This window comes from Lithobates pipiens, unplaced genomic scaffold (assembly GCF_037356315.1).
Source record: "Lithobates pipiens isolate NorthernLeopardFrog02 unplaced genomic scaffold, aLitPip1_a1.2 Scaffold_30, whole genome shotgun sequence".
NCBI classification, from domain to species: Eukaryota; Metazoa; Chordata; class Amphibia; order Anura; family Ranidae; genus Lithobates; species Lithobates pipiens.
This window is the reverse complement of record NW_027507791.1, coordinates 111,925,109-111,946,104: the sequence shown is the minus strand read 5'-3', so window position 1 is coordinate 111,946,104 and position 20,996 is coordinate 111,925,109. Positions and strand designations below refer to the sequence as shown.

General features: G+C 39.8%; 1 protein-coding gene across 6 annotated transcripts in view; it reads right to left on the bottom strand.

Moving 5' to 3' along the window:
• Window positions 1–20,996, bottom strand: part of MEIS2 (Meis homeobox 2) — a 199,073-nt gene that overhangs the window by 43,088 nt on the left and 134,989 nt on the right. For all 6 annotated transcript variants that reach the window (XM_077464762.1, XM_077464763.1, XM_077464760.1 and 3 more), the window contains exon 9: window positions 15,457–15,533. In XM_077464762.1, the coding sequence (XP_077320888.1) occupies window positions 15,457–15,533 (77 nt within the window). The remainder of the gene's footprint in view (window positions 1–15,456; window positions 15,534–20,996) is intronic.

Genomic DNA, 20,996 nt, shown 5'->3' with positions numbered 1-20,996 from the left:
CTCGTTTGCCGCTGCTCATTAACAAACAATACTGCTGTGAAATTGGTTTAATGACAAAGTAATAAAATTGCTATTCTGCTCACAGAGAGCCCGAGGCATTCTGAGGCAGGCCCTGGGTGCCAAAATGCATTAAGCTGCTTATTCGTAAAACAGGGAATCATCTGGCTCTAACCTTCCCTCCCTGTATACATTCTTCCTTTCATCGCCTGATAAAAAAAGATGTATTTTCAGAGGTGTTTCTCTGAGTCCGCATATGATATTGTTACGGACTAGGTATTACCCCCATAGAGGATGCACTGCCTGCACACTCCACAGTATACAGCAATGGACCCATACACATTTATCACAACCCCCAGCAGCTCTCCAAATTCCGACCCATACATGTGGAGTGATCCCACCCTGAGGACCCATCTTCAACTGCAAGTAGCTAAATCATGATTACAACAGAGGCAAAGGTGTGTCATATCAGGATGATTGCCAATTAGAAGCATGTGTGTGCTGGAGATGTGCCATTTACACTTTGATATGTGAGTTTTCAAAGCAACACGAGAGAACACAAAAGTTCCCGCCAAGTTCAAACAGCAAATTGTAGCTGCATTGGGCAAAGAGCAAATCACAAAAACATAGAAGAATTTAATATGACCACCTGTACAATCTACGGCCAAGGTTCTCAACCTTTCTTTAGTCACGGCACCCTTTATAATTATGCAAAATCTAATGGTGCCCCACTCTAAAAAAATCTCACGGTACCCCACCCTACCCCACTGCAATGAATGGGTAGCGCTTTTTTGGGGGTAAAAACCACCCTGTTAGTGGCCGAAAAGCACCACTAAAATGAGCCGTTCTTTAGCACTTTAGGCCAGCGCTGTCAGTGTGAAAGGGGTCTAAGGCAAGATGCAGATGTGCTTGAGCAGAGGGCATGTTCAAGAGGCAGACTGATTTCTTGGTGGGAGTGATGGATGAAAACACTACCCAATACTGGTATGTGTCTGCAAAGTGTCTTGTACCTCTGAATGGCCAGCCAAAGGATGAAACCTGACCATGCAATAACAAAGCAGCTTCTGTGCATTGTGTGGTCAGTTTAGAATGACAAAGAGAGGTGGATCAACCAGTATATTAAAACAATAGAGCCAATGCGTTATAAAATATACATATAAGACCACACACTTTAAAGAGATTGTAAAATACTTGACAATGTAATGGCGGAGTACAGATATTCCCAGTTGTTAAAATTTAAGACAGAGAGAACTATGAATGGAGTAGGTCATATCTTAGCACCATAACATCATCCATAATCCCTTCATAACTTTGTATTTAAGCAGTATTAAGGCCAAAATTTAAAATATAATATATAATACTATAATATATAATATAAATATATATATAAAATATATTGCAGCTAACCAATCATTAGATGTGGTGGTTGCATTCGTTTTCTTTTTTTCCCCGTTTCCCTTGGTGACCTGGCTAGTAACACACCTCCTGTATTATACAGACACTACTCTGAATAAAGGAACGCAGGGGGCAGATTTGGATAGTAGAATTGTCAGTCTGAGTGTTAAAAGTACTAGCAGATTTAAATACTGCAACAAATTGAAGCTGAACTTCAGCTAATGTTTTATAATCACCAGATGATAACAGAAGGAAGAAAGTCAAAAAAGGAAGCTAATGCAGCCACCACATCTAAGAATTGGTAAGCTGCAATATAATAAATGCTTCCTCTCGGGTTTAATACTGCTTTAAAAGTATTTAGCCCTAATTGGCTACCGAAATGTTTACATGGACATAAATGAATGCTATCTACTCTTATATAGTCTATTTTATTGGTCCTTTATAGAACCTTGCTGTTCACCACCTGATGTAACCGTGGCTCAGTATCTGAGAAAATTCCTTCTAACTGTTTTTTTATGGAGCCCACTTTGTAGGATTCCCTATTGCACTATAACAGTGATGGCGAACCTTAGCACTTCAGATGTTTTGGAACTACATTTCCCATGATGCTCATGCACTCCGTAGTGTAGTTGAGCATCATGGGAAATTAAGTTCCAAAACACCTGGGGTGCCAAGGTTTGGCATCACTGCACTATAACAAGAAATAAAACAGATAATTATTGACAAAATTAGCAATCTAGACATTTGAATATACAGAAGCACAATAAATTCGCAAATGTTTTAAGCAATATTATTTATATTTAAGTAAGAATAAAATTATGTTTGTGACAGAAAGCTGCTTTAGTGTCACTTCTCTTTTAACGATAGCGAATATAGAAGCACACACCAGAGCTCTATAATAAGAACAGATCAGTGATGCCAACCATCAGTATTCTTACTGGCAGCCAGTAAAAACTGGGCATTTTTCTCATGCCAGTGAAAGGAAAAGGTTGCCAGTTAAAGATATGGCTGTGACTCCCAGTCTGGAGTGGGCCGAGACCATCCGAGTGCCTGCTACAGTGTGTTCGGGTAGAACCGGCGGGGGGCGGGTCTGGCAGAGGTGGTGCCCGAGCATTTGTCGTGTGATGTCATGGTGCAAGAGAGCCTCGCGTGTGGGTCTGCAGGCAGGGAGAAGGGCAGACTGGAAGCGGAACTGTCAGTGCTGTTTGGAGTGGAGTGGATTGAAGGGACCATCAGACATGGAGAGAGACTGTCACTGTGACTCAGGAGGGCACATGTCGTGTCGATGTCATCATTATCTGTGCTGCTGTCAGTGTCACAGTGAGAATCAATTTCATCTGTGTGCGCCTGCCCATTCTAATTTCTTACCCTGAGCTAATTACTTACTATATTAAAAATAAAAATAAAAATTTTGCCTTAATACCTACCTTAAATCACATTGCTAATTGCATATTGTACTTGTTTGTAGCCTAAATACTGAAATTTGCAAGTAAAACTGTAATTTTGCAACTTTTGGAAATGTCAACAAAAACTTGGCTGTGTCAATAAATTTGGGGTGTCGTGTCAGTAAATTTCAATCTGGTAGGTTGGCAACACAGGAACAGATTCATTTTTAAAAAAAGTACTTTCCATACTAGTCTTTACATAGCTAAAATTCACTATTAGGAAAGAATTGTTCTTGACTATAGCGAACTGTTTCTGACTACAAAAAAAGCCCTGCATAAAGAACACGAGAAACTGAAGGTTATAAATGCAAGCACAAATAGAGGTTTCTAAAATAGATTAATACAGATTTCAGTAAACAATGCAATACAGCAACATAAATATTTAATATGGTAGCAATTATATATAAGATGAATAGACATATAATAAGGTAGATATGCAGGAAGCCTAATTATAACACTGCAAAGAACCATAAGCAGGGGTTAAAGAGAACCAGTTAAGTTTTCACTAACCTGTAGAGCAGCGGTTCTCAACCCTGTCCTCGAGTACATCCAACAGGCCATGTTTGCAGGTTTTCCTTCATCTTGCACAGGCGCTTTAAATCAGAGTCAATGGCTTGGTATTTTTGACAGCTTTTTTTATCTAAGAGAAATTCCCACAATATGGCCTGTTGAGGGTACTTGAGGAAAGGGTTGAGAACCATGCCGTAGAGTACAAAGTGTCTATGTGCAGTGTGCTTTAGCACAAACTGATCTATCCTCAGGATCCACCTTGTTCAGGCAGAAGCAGCCAATCAGTGCCTCTGCTTTTCACAGAGGTGTCGCAGAAAGCAAGAAATAGCAGGCACTAGCTATTTAGACTTTGAGAGAGACCTTACTGACTAACAGGTAAGTATATGTGAGGCTTTGGTGCTATCCTCAAAATAATGAAACCTCTACCTTGCCTAGTGATTAGACAGATGTGTGTCATAGAAAATCTTAAAGAACCAAATCTACACAGAGACTTTGAAAACTCAGAAATCTCTAAATATAATCTATTAACACTTTGGTTTCAGTTTCTGAAGCTGGGACTGCTAACAGATGAGCTGATCTCCAACCTAACCGGACAGACAGAATTGCTTTTTGTGTATGACCACGCTTACCCACCACAAATGACTCATGAGACTCAGGAAAGCTCCTATTGGATCATATGAGCAAAGCATTTTATGTTCTTGATTCAGACCTTGTCAAAGAGAAAAAGCCAAATCAAATCATAATGCTTTATTTGATCATTTACATTCGATGCATAGAAACACCAAAAACTGTTTTCACAGAAACAGTCCGTCAGACAACATTAGGGTTTTGCAGTCTACTTAGATGCAAACTGACTATAGCTGCGTTGTTCATTAAGATTGCCTTGGAAAGGATTTGTAATGGGATTTGGCTACACGCAATACATGAGTACTACAATATCACCACCAATTAGTGCCAAAACAAGCTTCCGGAATGTACCTAGGTAACCATATCTGGTTGTGTGTTGACCATCTACATTTAAAGAGGTGGTCTCTGTCCTTGTATAAATGGACCAGCCCCCCAAGATGTTCTCCAAAAGGATAACTTCCAGCCTCATATGTTGACTGAGTCCTGTACTTAGTCAAGTTCTAAAAGCATCTAATCTTTCTAATAATCAGGTCATATATACACAGCCTTATAAAATTACTTTCACATCATTATAATAACACTATGAAGATCAATGCATTCATATTGTGTGTTGCAACAGCCACTGCACACTGACAATCCTATGACCAGTTTTAATAATGCTGACTACAGTATACAGTTGAAAGCTGCTTGGCTGCTATGGGCTGCCATATATTAAGGCTCTCCACACCAATGGGCCTTTATTATTAAAAAAGTCTGTAATATATTCAGGGCCACCTTGTCTCAGTAGGCCTGTCAATGCCAGAGCAGAGGCCTAGTTTTTACAGCTGTAATTCCTACATCTTTTACAGCAAATGCTATAGATTTAATGAGGTATCACATATTCGCTGAAATATGCATTTCATTCCCAATTTAGAACCAAATAAATGCTACAAGCATAAAGCAAACAACATGTTCATGTGCTTCTTTCTAAAACCAACATGCACTGGCAATGACAAAGAGGGTGAGGACTTTATCTGAGTTTGCACTCACCTGTAACCCTTTCACACTCTTTTCCGGCCTCTAATCGCTCATTATCTCTGCATGATGATTACCTGCCAATCTGCTGCACAGTTTAAGTTCCTGGGATTGTCACCTTTAACCAGAATCAAACCTCAGTTTGCTCCTGGCTAATGAGCCTGATAGCTTATCGCCACAACTTGGGGAGAGTTTCAAGTCGCTTGTTTACCTTTAAAGGTGACGGAGTAAAATTGACAAACTCATGTTGCCAATGTCTATAATCACAGTGTGTGTACACATGCACACATGAGCTGCCTTTTTATTTAGTGTATTCTTATTATTTTAATAAGCAGCAAGACACATATTGCCCGCGTTGTTTGGGCAACATCAAATCTATTTGTATATAGGTATTTTGCATGTTTAAACCTTTACAAAAGATAGTTATGAAAACGAATATATATATATTAGTACCATAAGGTATCCCTGCTCGATAAATATGGCTTCAGTCAGTGCTGTACAACAACACTTCCTTTTTTACTGACATCGCTGCTCAATATTAGAAGCCAGGATTATTATGATCAGTAAGATTATGATAGGGGAGACAATGAGACCACAAAGAATGGGGAAACAAAGTGGAGCTGTTCCCCATACTGACCATCAGACTTTTACATCAATTATACCTGGACCTCTGGTTCAATTACAGTTATGTGGCAGCTTGATGTGCCCCCCATTGTCCCTAGTGCGAGTTTTACACTGACCTGTTCCTGATTCAAATGGATATTGCCAACAATTCCACAAAGTTTCTCATCTCGAAATCTTCAGCTCTGCTCTTGCACTGTGCACTTAATAGTTCTTAGAAAACTAAAAGTTTGATTTATGTATATGAATGAATGGAGAGTTTGGAGTTCATTTGCAGGCCACACTCAAAAGTAGATATTGAAAAGCAACTCTGTGTCATCATCAGCTAAATCCTTCTAGATCAGAGACAAATGAGTAGGCCTGGTTAGTACCCATGCAGTTTGCTTTGGATCCATTTCTGCAGTGCTTTTTGTGGTGCGTTTTGCATTTTGCACACGTATTTTGACACTTTTTTGATGAGTTTTGTGCTTTGTATGGCAAAAGCGCACTACATGCCAGGAAAGTCAAATGTCCTTCTCTGTGTACTGTGCACTGAGTCTATGGGGTTGATTTACCAAAGGCAAATAGGTTGTTCACTTTGCAAGGGAATGTGTCCCAGTGCTGTGTAAATGTGGAAAAAGTTTTACTTTGAAAAGGATACCCAATCAGGTGCAAGGAAAATAAAAGGAAAGGAAAATAAAAAAAATGCATTTTTACTTATACATGATTGCATGATGGAAGCCAGCAGAGCTTAAAAGAGAAGTATGTTTGTCTTTTTTCCCTATTCATATTTACCTAGGTCCCTTGCCGCCTGTGCACTGAGAACCGAGCCACCGAACATCGCCGATAGCTCGGTTCTCTCACCTCCCCGAGCGGAGAGATGCTGCCTGTCAGTCAGGATCTCTCCTGCTCTGTTCCTCCATACTGATTGGAGCGCTGAGCTGTGGAGGGGCGGGGAGCTGCCGTCTCAGTGGCGCGCTGAGACTGCCATCAGTCTAGGCAGCTGGCGGATCCAGACCTCCTTAGTTGGGATGACGTGCTGCCTCGACTGATTGCAGTGATGTCAGCAGAGAGTGGACTTCAGACCGCTCTGTACTGAAAACGGGAAACAGGAGTGCAAAATGAATTGCACTCCTGTGATCCAGAGCAGAAGCCCAGCCTAAAAAGCTCAGGCTGAACTTCTTCTTTAATCTCATTCACTAATCTCTGGGGCAATTTGCCTTGCAAGATGGAACTTCCATTGCAAAGTGAATACTCTATTTTCTTTTAGTAAAGCAACCCCCCATGACTCAATGTATTAAATCAGACAATTTACATTTTCAGAATGAGGGGTCAGCTTTAATTTTCCTAGAAGATATCAGATGAATTTAAAATCTATGTATGTGATATAGCGACAGATGAAACCTGCATGACAGGTGCACTTTAATGTGCCTGCTTTATAAACAGGAAACATGGATGAACAGTTCTGACGGCTGCATGAGGTAGTAAAAATACATATAACCCTTACACAGTCCCAGCTCTATCAGTAAGAATTTCTATTTATCCTGAATTTTTCAAGAGAAAAAGAGCAAAAAGCTATAAAACATAAACTCCTAATAGAACATTCCCATGTCCAAAGAAAGATGGATCTACAGGCTGGAAATCTCGGCTTTGCTTTCTACAGTGTATCAGTCTCTTCTCTAGGTTAGCAGTTTATTTCTGCATTAATCACGTTGACAGAACCAAGGCAACTCAATTTTCTGCCTCCCTAGCTAGGCGCATCACTTTCTGTACTGCACTCAGCATGGAAATGGCTGCATCTAAGCTGTGGTTACTGCTTTAATTGAAATGCTATCCACACTATAGGGTGCATTAAACTCTGATAACAGCAGTTCCTGTGGCCAACTTAAGTAGCTTGATAAAAAAAAAAAAAAAAAAAAGCGGAGGGAGAAAAAAAAATTGGCCAACTGATAAGTCAGACAAACCAGCTAATTCTCAGAGCGTGTCTCTCATTGTGATCCATAAAAAATGGGGGAAAAAAATGAATCAGAGAACCACGAAAATCAATTGACCCGCGGGTGGCTCATCAGGAGCTCAGGCTGATAAAGCTAACGGCTTTGTTGGTGTCTGACTGCCTGCACACCACAGATAGAGCACTTTGTAAATGAACCTGCTTTGATAAATATATTAAGGGAAGCTGTGAATAAAAGGCAAAGGCTTCTCATTTGTAAATACAGAGCCAGCTACATGGAATTAGAATGATAAAATAGAGTCCCATGTAATTAAGTTTGTATTAGTACTGAAATCCGTGCAAATACTCTCTCCGAATTCTGAAAGAGAACTGTCGTTTCAATTAATCTGAACATCACCCCAGAATGTCGGGAACAAAATTAAGCCTGTGATAAAAACTGGGCCTGTATTTTGATAAGTAAATCCAATATCATTTCTCTGCGGCTCTGATCGTTGTCTGTAAATCCTGCAGCTTCTCTGCTCCCCCTCCCCGTGTGTCTCTCCTTCAGCCCTACAGTCAGGGCTAATCCACACAGAAAGGTATCAGGCTAATACTGGCTAGGAAATATCAAAGCAGGTCGCATGTTGTCAAGATGGGCTAAGAAATCACAGAACACAAATCACAGCAACCTGCTCAGCATCTTCAGAGCCTGCTCTCTCCACTGGAGGCCCCTATAGTGGTGACACTACAGATCCACAGATACAACTACAACAGGATATAGAGCTATAGAGATTTTGGATAATGACCAATAGGAGAACCACTTGCCCTTTAAACTGGCTGCAGCAAGACCACCATAAACAGTCTTAGTAATTTACACAAATAGGACATATTTTAAGGCCCATATAAATACACTTTAGCTGCATCAAAACAAAAGGTGTGCAAAAGATTATGGTTTGCTTTCTTTAAAAATGAGCTACAACCTGAAAAGCCTGTGGCCCGACAGCATGTTGCAAAGTGGGATACTTGTTCTCTGTGCAGAAGCAGTGGTCTCTCTGGAGAGGTCTGACACGCCACCCTACTAGGTGAGAGCCAGAGCTCTCCAATCAGCAAGGAGCATGAGCTTTCCTGACTGCAGAGCTGAAAGTTTGACTCAATAGGAGGTGTGTTGCAACTCTGCAATGAGACCACTGTTTCCCATGCAGAGTTAGGCTCCCAATCAAAGTATGCTGACCAGCATCAGGTAATGCACCTTAGACTATAGCTGTTTTAGAAACAAAACAAAAGGTAAGACATTGAAGACCTTTTGGTTTGATGCATTTGGAATGTATTTAACTCAGCTAAACACTTGGCTTGAACAATAAGGACTTATAGAAACAGTAATCCACAGTATCCAGTTACAAATAATTTAGTCTTACTACATAGACTACTGAATTCTAAAATCTAGTCATTATGGATATCTGTGCAATCATTGATTTTTTCCACAATGATATTAAATAAAATTAGGCTTGGATTTGTGGGGAAAAAAAACTTCTGGACTGTGGCTGAGGGAGAAAAGTGTATAGTAAAGTGGTTTCAAACATTTGCATCTGATAAAGAAGCTGAAGTTATATCCAAATCCTGATTTTCTGTAAAAACTGAGCTTGGAATCACCCCTCCCACATCTACATTGATTCTTTACATGATAGGTAGAAAGAAATGTCAAGCGTGGCATAAAATGTCAGGAGCCTGCATCTCTGGATCCATTGATCATTTTCACTAAGGGTGCATACTCACATACATGTTTTTGCCAGTTGACCTACCTAGGTTTGTGACAGGTTTACTTTAAAGAAGTAACGGCTGCCCTTTGTTTCAATATCGTGAAACAAATGCATTATATTTTCTTTTTAGTTGCACATATGTCATGTTTTTTTTTTTTTTATTCCAAAGTTTTGGGATCTGTGTCATGATCTTTGAATAGTGCCTTGACCTAAAGCAAGGAGATCTACCTCAAAATCCCAAAAAGGCAGTAATACAACAGAGAGAGAATACAATTTGAACAACACTAACCCCCAAGGTAGCACGGAATCTCTGTTAATAGTGGTACATAATACATGTGGTATGACCATATTTCCAAGGATCTAGAAGAACAGGCTTCTCATTCCTCCATGTTGGAGTTCAGCACAGGAAAAGGATGTCATCTGCTAAGTGGCTGCATTTTATCCCCTGCCCTTTCCATCTTTGTTGCATGGTGTATTTGTAGAATGTTTTTAATACATAAATTGCTGGTCAAGGCTAAGTGGGAGTATGAAGCGCTTCCAGATGATGATGAACATGGAGGTGCACTGAAATATGGAAGCCAAGAGCCCCTGCTGTATAAAGCATAAATCAGCTTGTTAAAAAGCAACACCAAGCAGCTTTTAATCAAATGTCAGAGACTGCAGCATTATGCTTTTCCTCTCTCATTAAAAAACACAGCCTCTGAAAGCATTATTGGAGCACTGGAAGAATTGCATCTGCTGTCCTCTACTGCACACCTCACCATCCCTGCTCATTTGTGTACAAAGCAGGCAAGGAATCAATGCCTAAAACTGCACACTTCAGCAGCCTCAGTCATTCCTGTGCAAGGAGGTGGAGGATCACTACACAAACTGTAAATCTCACCCGTCTCCCCAATCTGAAAAAAAGACAGGCAGGGGTTCCCTGCAGAGGCTGCACACCTGACCAGTCTTATGTCTGTGAAGGTTCTCATTTATCCAGGTCATGGTATAGCTAATAGTAGTTAGACCCATTCACCTGGAGGTGTAATACAGCAGATGTCCCGTTATCTTGAGAACATTTTGTATCTTATCCAAGCTACAAAACAAGTCCAGTTGGCTAATACTACTAGCTCACTACTAGACTTAAAGCTTAATTCCAGGTATGTTAGTTTTTTCATGGTTACATTAGTCCATCATTGACCAATGTAAGTATGCATGTTCCATACCTGGCTGATCCCTGTGGAAGCAGAGAATCACTGCAGTACCCACCACTGTTACAGTGATCCTCGCTATCTTCCAGGTCTCGTGTCATGCGGCTAAACCCAAAGGATCATTCACTCAGCCTGGGCACCATTCAGAGAATGCCCTTGTATTTTTCTCAACTAATACAAGGCATTCTCTGACTTAACAGGGTAGAGATCGAAATGTCACAGTCCGTCTCTTCAGCGCAATCAATCAAAAAATGCTTTGCATTCATTAAGGAAAATCCAAGGAATTTTCTGAATGGCATGTGACCTGGAAGATAGGGAGGATCACTGTAGTAGCAGCAGCTAAATGATTCTCCGCTTCCACAAGTAAAATCCAGGCAGTGCCAAATTAAACTCTATGGAGGCCTCTAGGCAGCTGAAACATTGGGACCCCCCCCCCCCCCCCTTGAAGGTTTCTGGAGGTTTCTCATGCACACGCTCTACTGGGATAACATTGAACTAAGTAGTGTGCAGATAGAGTAGTGTGTAGATGGAGATGACCGTCTCTTCTGGACATTACACGCATGTAGGTTGCATCAAAATGTTTTACAAACTGACAGCTGAAAGAAGATGAGCTTTAAAGAGACATACTGTAATGTGAACTTGATGTCTGTAGGTTATGTACTTTAAAGTGGTTGCAAACCCGAAAAAAACAACAACCCCCCCCCCCTCCCAAAAAAAACCTGCATCGTATACTAGCTCATTATGAAATCCTTACCTTAGATCAAAGCTGTTGCAGCGGCCCCACACACTGCTGTGACCAGCGACATGTTATTTTCGGGTTCACAGGCTTTAGCGCTGTATAAGCCCTGATCCACAATGACGTGACTCCCGTGCATGCGCGTGGGAGACGCCGGTCGATGGCACGCTGCTGAAAAAAACAGCACGAGCACACCGTTTTTTTAGTGCGCATGTGGCAATGTTGCAGGCGCAAGCATATATAGTAAATATATCCTAAACCATGCAGGTTTAGGAGATATTTACAGTACCTACAGGTAAGCCTTATTATAGGCTTACTTGTAGGTACAAGTGGTGTAACAGGGATTACAACCACTTTAAAGTGGTTGTAAACTGTTTGTTCTTTTTTTAAAATAATAAACATGTTATACTTACGTGCTCTGTGCAGTGCTTTTGCACAGAGCAGCCCCAATCCTTCTCTTCTGGAGCTCCCGCCGGCACTCCTTGCACCTCACCCCAGCCAAGTGCCCACCACAGCAAGCCGCTTGCTATGGAGCCATTTGTGCCGACTCGCTCCCAAGCCCTGCTCTGTGTGTCTATTGACACACATAGCATGACTTGGCCCCACCCCCTTTCCGTCCTCACTGGCTGTGAAAGACAGCAGTGGGAGCCAAGGGTTCCCTTCTATCTCTGAGCCTATGATGAGGGAAAGGGGAGAGAGGGATGCTGCTTTCGTGCATATCACTGGATCCAGATCAGGCTCAGGTAAGTATAAGGCGGGTTGGTGGGGGAAGCTGCACTCAAAAGGTTTTTTACCTTAAAGGGGTTGTAAATGTAAGTGTTTTTTCACCTTGATGCATCCTATGTATTACTCAGGAGCGCACCCGCAAGGTAACCCCCCCCCCCCCCGGGAGAGCGCTTCTCCCAGGGGATAATCTGAAACAGGGAGGAGCTGAGAGATCCACCAAGTGACCCCAGAAGACCAGGATCGGGGCCACTCTGTGCAAAATGAGCTGCACACTGGAGGGATAATATGTTTGTTATTAAAAAAAAAAAAATACTTTAGTGTCACTTTAATGCAGAGAATGCATTACAGTATTTTCTCTATAGAGTTTTTAAGGTAAAGTTTCCATTCTTTTAAGTTAATAAATTTTTTCTATCTTTTGTAAACAAATTAAGAAAGTTTCACTGCAATTTTCCTTCAAAATCCAATAAACATTATTTTGATCCATTTTCCTACTTAAATGGCATGGGGCCCATAGCCTGGTGCCTACTCTACCTTTTTGGTAATCTGGCACTGCAGCCAGATATGGAACATGTATACTTACATTGGTCCACACTAAACCAATGTAACTTTGTAAAAAAATCTATACCTGAAATTCAGTTTAAGGCTAGCCATCCATGGCTAGATTTTTCCCATTCAGCACGCAGGCTGAACGAGAGAAAAATAATAATTTCCCCCATCCATGCTAAAGAGCATGGATGGAGGAATTCCCACAGACAGCTACTGTATTCAGGCAGCCGCTGGTAACTAATAGGATGCAGTCACTGTTTAGGAGTACATTTTGTACTTTTAGGGCCACCCACAGCATTTCAACGGGAACAAGCCATGCATGGCTGGCTTAACCACCCAGCTTCACTAATCAATGTAACAAAGTAGAGGCAACAAAGCATAACAACAAACAAACACAACATACTGGACTTGGTGATCTGAGCATAAGAGGGGCAGATAAATAGTAAAAAGTATAAACAAGTGGGGTCACTACAAGTACTGAGACTGAACCACATTGCAACCCCACTGATGTGTCTACAAAGGAGGTAAATAATCACTGCAGAGCGTGCATACATCACTAGCCTCACTTATCAGGAGAGCTGCTGTTTTCCAATGCTGTAATAAAACGCCCTTTGAACGCTAGACATTAAACCAAACCAATGCTTAGTGAAACATGGGGTTGGCAATTGCCGACCCTTTCTTCTAAAAAAAAAAAATCTACCTGTCATGCTGATCTAATAGTTTTAATACTTTCAGAATGACAGACCCGCAACAAAAAGCACATCAGGAATCCTGACTTGTTCCCGGTATTGTAGTCAGAGGATCAGCATGACTCCAAGACAGCTAGCACTTTCAGAAGGTCAGCAGTGACATTCTCTGTTATTTTTATTCCACACATTTCATAATGTTTACAGATCATATTAAACAGTTTTATTGGTTAGCTAATTTGGGTTCAAGCAGTCAGAATGCAAAGTTCAATCTAAGAGGTGTTGGTAGTGAATCATCAGCTCAGACAGAACTTTTTTTTTTTTTTTTACAAAGTTGACCAAGAAATGACGATACCAAAAGGTGGTGCTTAGCTACTCATCTAAACCATATCTATATAATTAGCCCAATTGGATTTCATTTTAGTATAAAAGAAAGAGGGGAGTTGGGAGTTTATATGAAACACACGGGTGCAATCTGGTATTATAATCGATATATAATATCACATTTATTAAATCATATATGTACACGTTTAATCACAACATAATACCGTTATAAAAGGTAATGCTGATTTGTAATACATTGATCATATATGTTCCATCATAGACAATACAATTGTATATTAATCCAACATCAACATATTAACGTTTTTACTTTTCAGGATACTATTTAATTTCTTTCCCTCACCTGGTTCTAGTGCCACTGGTATCACTTCTATGGATTACAGATTTTGCTATAGAATCAGATATGTAACTACATATACTTACACCTTTAATTATTCTTCATAGAATTCTTTGGAGACATGTATTGTATCACTTCTGATCACAAAGCGGGGACTACACTTCCATAGATGTTCCTTCATTGTTGCTTGTGTTGGCTTATTGCCGTGGATCATACTGCCACAGCTCCCGGAAATGATGCCCCCCGGTGTACCTCCAGCTCTTGGTTCCACATTTTGAACTCCTAGTTGATTTGTAATAATAGGGGGTGTCTTTCTTTTCTCCCCCCTTCCTCTATTTGACCAAACATTTAAACATATTGACATTTATATATTTATTTGTATATATATTTATATGCACCTCGCATCTGCTCCGGATGAGTAGAGGGAATCCACGATATGCGTAGAGTTCTTTTAGATAATCATATGCTTATTATCAGATCTTTTCTATTCATTTTTTCCAATTATGATTCATCTTGATGTTGATGTTGGATTAAAGAGGTTTTTAGGTCACAAATCAACACTATTATACACAATTGTATTGTGCTATGATGATTACCTTTTATAACTGTATTATGTCATGATCAAACATGTGTACATATATGAATTAATAAGTGTGATATTATATATTGATTACCTTACCAGATCGCAGCCACGTATTTCATTTAAAGTGCCAACTCCCCTCTATCTTTTATCTTGCAATAGGGATAAAGGCACATGACTTTACCCTGTCATTGCCTCATTTAAAGTCCCCCAAAAAAGTTTTCTTCATTTTAGTATAGGTCTTTATCAACCCCCAACATGAAAGGAAAGCTGTCACCAGGAAAAGAGGACATGTTATCATGCAGCAGTTCACAGTCACAGTCTACTACCAGTTCTGCCAGTTTTTGGAATATTGTTACATTCTAAATAAAACTGACAATGGTGCAGCCATGTTGATGTTAATTATCAAAGCAGGCAGCACAGTGGCTAAGTGGTTAGTGCTTCTGTCCGGCAGCACTAGGGTCATTGGTTTAAATCCCAACCCTGGCACTACCTGAATTGAGTTTTCATGTTCTCCCTGTGCCTGTGTGAGTTTCTTCAGGGTACTCTGGTTTCCTCCTACACTCCAAAGACATGCTGGTAGGTTAATTGGCTCTTGTCTAAATGGGGCCTAGCATATTTATGAATGTAAGTTAGGGCCTTATATGAATATACAACATATATGTATAGCATTATGTAACATATATATGCTAGTTCCTGCTTAACTTCCTGATACAGTGTTGGAGAATTATAGAGTCCCTAATCGCTGATCATTCACTGTTGATTAGTCTGCAATGCCAGCAAGAATTCAATACGTACAATGTGATTACAGTGTTTCAGTCTGCTCAGCACAGGGATCCTGTTTTATATGTAACATATTTTCTTTATTATATATCAATTGGCTCCTGTTGCTTGGTTTTCATACAGCGTACAATAGTTACTGGTTGTAAACAAGAAAGCATTAACTTGTACATATTTTCTCAGCATTCTGTTATATTAGGGGCATTATAAAGTACAGCTTACAACATCATACAGTGAAAACTATTTTGCTCAACTTACCAGTTATTTACTTGCAATATAGTCAGTCCTGTATCTTGTGCTAACTGTTTCTTCTGTTCTTCTGATGGGTATGGATGCTGCAATGAAAGAAACACAACCTTTAGGAGAGTATTGACACACAGTTAATTAGAATGTGAGTGTATGCATGTGCATCAGTTATTAAAGTGCATGCAGACCTTAACAATTAACGTTTTTGGTCCCTTTTGGTATGTTAACTATACCATTGAAAGCATTTTATCAAATTCGATGAGTCCAAAAAATACCTGTTGATCCTTTAAGGGCCTGTGCACACTAGCAGTTGGGGGGCAGCAATGATTTTTGTCCAGGACCTGCTTATCGGCTGTGTCCAATCAACACAGGACTATTGAGGGAAAGATCCCTCTATTTCTTATCCTTGCAAAGCAGGTATAAGAAACAAAGAGATATTTAGCAAAAAGCAGCACACATGACACACATCGCACATTGTTGGCACACATTTAACCCCTTGATTACCTGCAATGTTAACGCCTTCCCAGCTAGTGTCATTAGTAAAGTGACAGTGTGTTTTATTATCACTGATCAATGTAAAAATGTCACTAGTAATGTCAGTATCAGCCAGTTTTTACAAAGTGTCAGTTAGTGTCAGATTTCCCACCCCACTGTCACAAAAAAAAATAAAAAAAAGACGCTATAACTTTTGCACAAACCAATTAATTTACACTTATTGGGACTTCTTCTTTTTTTTTTTAATTACCAAAGATATGTAGCAGAATACATTTCAGCCTAAATTTATGAAGACATTTGTTTTTTTTGATTTTTTTTATCTGATATTCTTTTTTAGCAGCAAATAGAAAAAATTGTTTTTTTCCAAAATTGATTTTTTTTGTTTATATAATAAAAAATAAAAAAAGACAGTGGTGATCAAGTACCAGCAAAAGAAAGCTGTATTTGTGTGAAAAAATGATATAAATTTCATGTGGGTACAAAATTGCCTGACCGCGCAATTGTCAGTTAAAGTAGTGCATAGCAAAAAATGCCCTGGTCATGAAGGGGGTAAAGCCTTCCAGAGCTCAGGTGGTTAATAACTATCTGTGCTCTCTGTCTGGGTTGCACTCGTATCAATTACAATGTTTCCAATTATCCTTGGGGACTATAGAACCCTTCCATTCTATTTTATGGAGAAAGAGAGAAGGTTATTGTAGTCCTGACCTAGGGTGACAATGCTGAGTCTCTATAGATATAGTACAGTGAGTGAGCCTTGTCACCCTAGGACAGGAACTATGTTGCTGGCAGGATCACCGAATGTATATAAAAGAGAAAAAAAAAAAAAAACATGAAAAGATAAAACAAGTGCAGCCAAAGACTGGTAAGCTGCAGTCTACTATTCTCTCGGTATATTACTTTCATTTTATTATCGGAATTGGAGTTTAGTTGATAAATGCATTGCATTGCAATATTCCTTTCTATACCTCTATACCTCTTACTCATAATGAGTCAGAAACAAACGTATTAACAAATATTTGCATATCCACACTGGTATTTTGTTCCTCCATTTATCAGCGTATTAAGAACTGTTTCCTCATTTCCTGAAAATCCCCCCCCCCCCCCCCCAGCCCAAGAAAAAATTTCTCCAAAGTTCATGTAGTAAGCTGATTTTATAGAGGGCTCAAAAGTTTTGTTGCATGAAAAATGATCGTACTTTTGCTTGTTCTGCACATTACTGTATGCTCATTGCCCTGTGTGGAAAGAAACACAGGCAGCACAAAGACAAGCCATAAATCAGCGTTCAGAAAGTGGAGCAGTCAGTCTCCTTACTGCTCCTATGACATGGTTCTGTGAAAGGGCACTGAAGTCCCATCCCTTGTGTTTGAACTGTACTGTTTACACAGGCTGGAATGCTCCATTGCCAATACATTAGCCCAAGTCGAACAATAAATATCATCCATTCAGCACCGAGCAAACTTTTTCCGCTTCTATGAAGGAATTAGCAAAGATGGGCTTGGAGAGCAGCAATGCAATGGGTAATACAGCCCCCCCTTTCTACAACATAGCCGGATAGGAACTAAACCAACAGCTTATTGTTTTTGTGCCAAATGCATAGATATTGGGGCTTTGAGAAAAGAAAAAGACGCTAGGATGCAATTTGTGATGCAGAGCTGAGTGTAATAGTATATAATTGTGGCTAATGATACAGAAGAGTCCCTGCCTGCTATAACTGGCAGTTTTCACTCTATGCCAGGCTCTTCAGGCACCTCACACTGGCACCAGACAGGGTTAATTCTGTTTGTGTGTATACTACCGGCTTGTAATATTCTGCAAATGTTAACACAGAAAGATGATAATGCCGAGTTAATATGGGTTAAGGATAAAATGAAAATACATTTTTCTGATTGCTGGGTGCTGACAATTTTTTGGCTTCCTCAGCAGCCTGTCTATTGAATCCAAGTAATTACACCCAGGCTTTTCCCTTGTCTGCCCCCTCTCTGCTCCTCCTCTCCGCCTGCCCATGCTGCTAATGACCTCCTCATGGTTATCAAAACCACTAATAGTCCTGGGCTCAGGCAAGAGCAAGAGTAGGGTATACTGGGAAGCTCTGGGTAATTTGCATGGGGTATATAGAGTATGCTCACACTCTCTGCTCCCCATCAGTGCCTGACTGTCAGGGGCTGTGAACAGCCTGTGTGATAAATGCTACCTCTAACCCACATCCTTCTCCCAACAATGGCACTGCCACCTATTCTCCTGGCAGTAATGGAGATAATGAATAAGCTCTGACGAGAAGCTCTGCTCATCACCATCCCAGGGTGGCTGGGAACAGAGAGCCTCCAACTGCATGGAAAAAAAGGATCCTTAATTGGCTGAAAACATCATTTAGGAAAGGGGGGCAGTATGTTAATTTCACCCACTGACACTGTGCAAAGCTGTTAACTAGTTCTGCGCTCCACAATGTGGCCCTCTGCTTGATTCTCTTTTTAATCCCTTTGATGCAGCTCGCTCCTTAGTAGCAGCTTTAGAGACTTATTTGGCCTGTACTTTGTGCCCTACACAGAATGAACAGTGACACGGAGGAGGAATCGATGGCAAATTGATTACAGGCGCTGCCCCTACTGGTGCTCCATGACATTCTGATTATGGCGAGCACCAGGGTTTACTCTGCACCATACACACACACAAAATAAAATATGTTATAGGTTTGTAAACAGAACAGACCATGCTTGCTGGATAGATACAAGATTTATTCTACTAGATGTGACTGCAGCTTCACTTTAGACACTAATGAATAAATGAAAACACATCTGTGCATTCTTATGATTTATTATACACCATTAATACTGTATTTTCATAAAAATATAAAGCAATTTTACAAAGCCTATTTACCCAAGAATACCCTCATTTGATCCACTAGAAAAGAAAAAGATAGGTTTGATGTGATCTTCATTCTGGTATGATTGCAGGTATGATCCAACTAGGATATGTTAGCCTGATGGTTAAAGCCCTAACTGTTTTACCCCATTAGCTCTCCAAACTTAATTTCCAATTCACACCCATGTAATTCCCAAGTAAAGCTAGAGGTGCACTAAAATGAATGTAAATGCACATCTTTTTGCAGGTAAAAAAATTTGCATTTTTTTTTTTATTAGGAGCCTTTAAAGCATTGCACCCAAAATCAGCAGATAGCAGGTGAAATCTCAGGCTCCTGCTGACTGTCAGTGTGGTTATCTGCCCATACCCATGACAGTAGGTGTGGGGAGAAGATCCCTGGCCCGCTGCCACAATTTGAAAGAGGATCGGGGAGAGGCTGCAGGAACGGGAACATGTCACATGTTCCACCCTAATGGCTCGCACACTATAAGAAAATCGGACGAACATTTTCTTCTTAGGAACGTTCGTATAATTTTCTGATAGTGTGTACACAACATTCGAAAGCCAATTCCAACCTTTTCAACAAAAATTTCTGAAGGAACAAACTCCAAAATATTTCTTGTATGAGAACAGAACAATTTTAGTTTAATGTGTACTGTTTTTGTCCGATTTTCGGATGAGAAATATCAAAATGAAAGACCACGCATGATAAGAAACAATAAATAACATCGTATGAGAATTTTCGAACATTATTTCTATTCTCGGTTCTGACTTGCTGTGAAACATTGAGGAAAACCGGCCGATCGTTCGCCCGACTTTCTTATAGTGTGTGTTCCTGGCTTCAAAACAGGTAGAACATGTAACCTGTTCTCCCAGGTGAACTGATCCATTAAACTGGGTATGAACTAGTAGAATTTCTTTCCATATTTTTCGTCGTAAGAACATTGTAAGAACATTCGTTCATTTTTCGAATCATTACTCAGGTCAAATCGATGTTCATTTATGACTGCAGTGACAAGAAAATTCGAAGAAGCAGAATAGAAGATTTTTCTCAAAAGTACACATTTTTAACAGTATATGTGGATTTCTTTCAGTAATGTTCATTCATTCCAAAATCAGATGTTAAAAGCAAATACATTCTTTCAAACAAAATTCAAATGTTCTGAGAATTTTTGTAAGAGTTTAATTAATATTTTTATACTCAGCTTTAGACTTCCTCTGCTGACATTCCACCTATACAGATTTTCCAAACCTCTATACTTCCAGTCACGTAAATAAGATTTAATCCCCCCAAAATTAGACCATTTTGAAAGGTATTCTCCTTCAAATCATCATTTTATGTGTCCCTTTTTCTTGAGCACTCCAGAGGACATGTATTCAGTGACTACACATATTTTAGGTGTAGAGTCACTGATAATGATCCTTCTGTTGTAAAAGAAAAACAATTTCTATAAAAACAACTGAAACCAATTAGGAAAATTATTTAATTTAATAGCATGTTGCATTTATAAGTAGATATCAACATCATAGCCAAGGCCTTTATTAAAAGGAAATCTGTCAAGAGTTTGCCATTGCTAACCTTCTTTGAAAAATACTAGAAAAACTTCTGGCTGCAATTATTTGTCCCCTGGAATGAACATGCAGCAAATGACGTTCATATAGTCCTTCCTGAGTCAGTCATTCATAAAGTACAGAAGTAACTGAATTAGCATGACAGCCAGGCAGGCAGCATTTTCATAAGTTGGTCTGTGGTGGCTCCCACCATATTTCTCCCATAAGGTGTATACTTTAAGAAGGGAAAGAATAATAAGCAAAGTGATATAGGCCATAGCATGCTGGAATCTTATAGTGATCAAGTAAGTCCAAGAAATATTGCCACTAAGTTAAAGTCCACGTGGTTTAGTCCATATATATATTTTTTCCCCTGTGGTCAGATTTTTCAGGTTTATCATTTTGTGGACACACTGTAACTATATACAGAGCCTGGAGAGGAAACCAGGGAACACACCGGCCTGCCTGTTCACACTCACATTCTGGTTCATTCAGAAGACGACAGACACTGATGTTTAAAATGCTTTGTATAAAAAATAAAAATAGTATATTATTTACCTCCTAGATGATGGGAAGACGATGATTTGTACATTACTGTAAACTTATTTTTTATGCTACATTCTGAAGGAAACCTGTAACATTTTCTG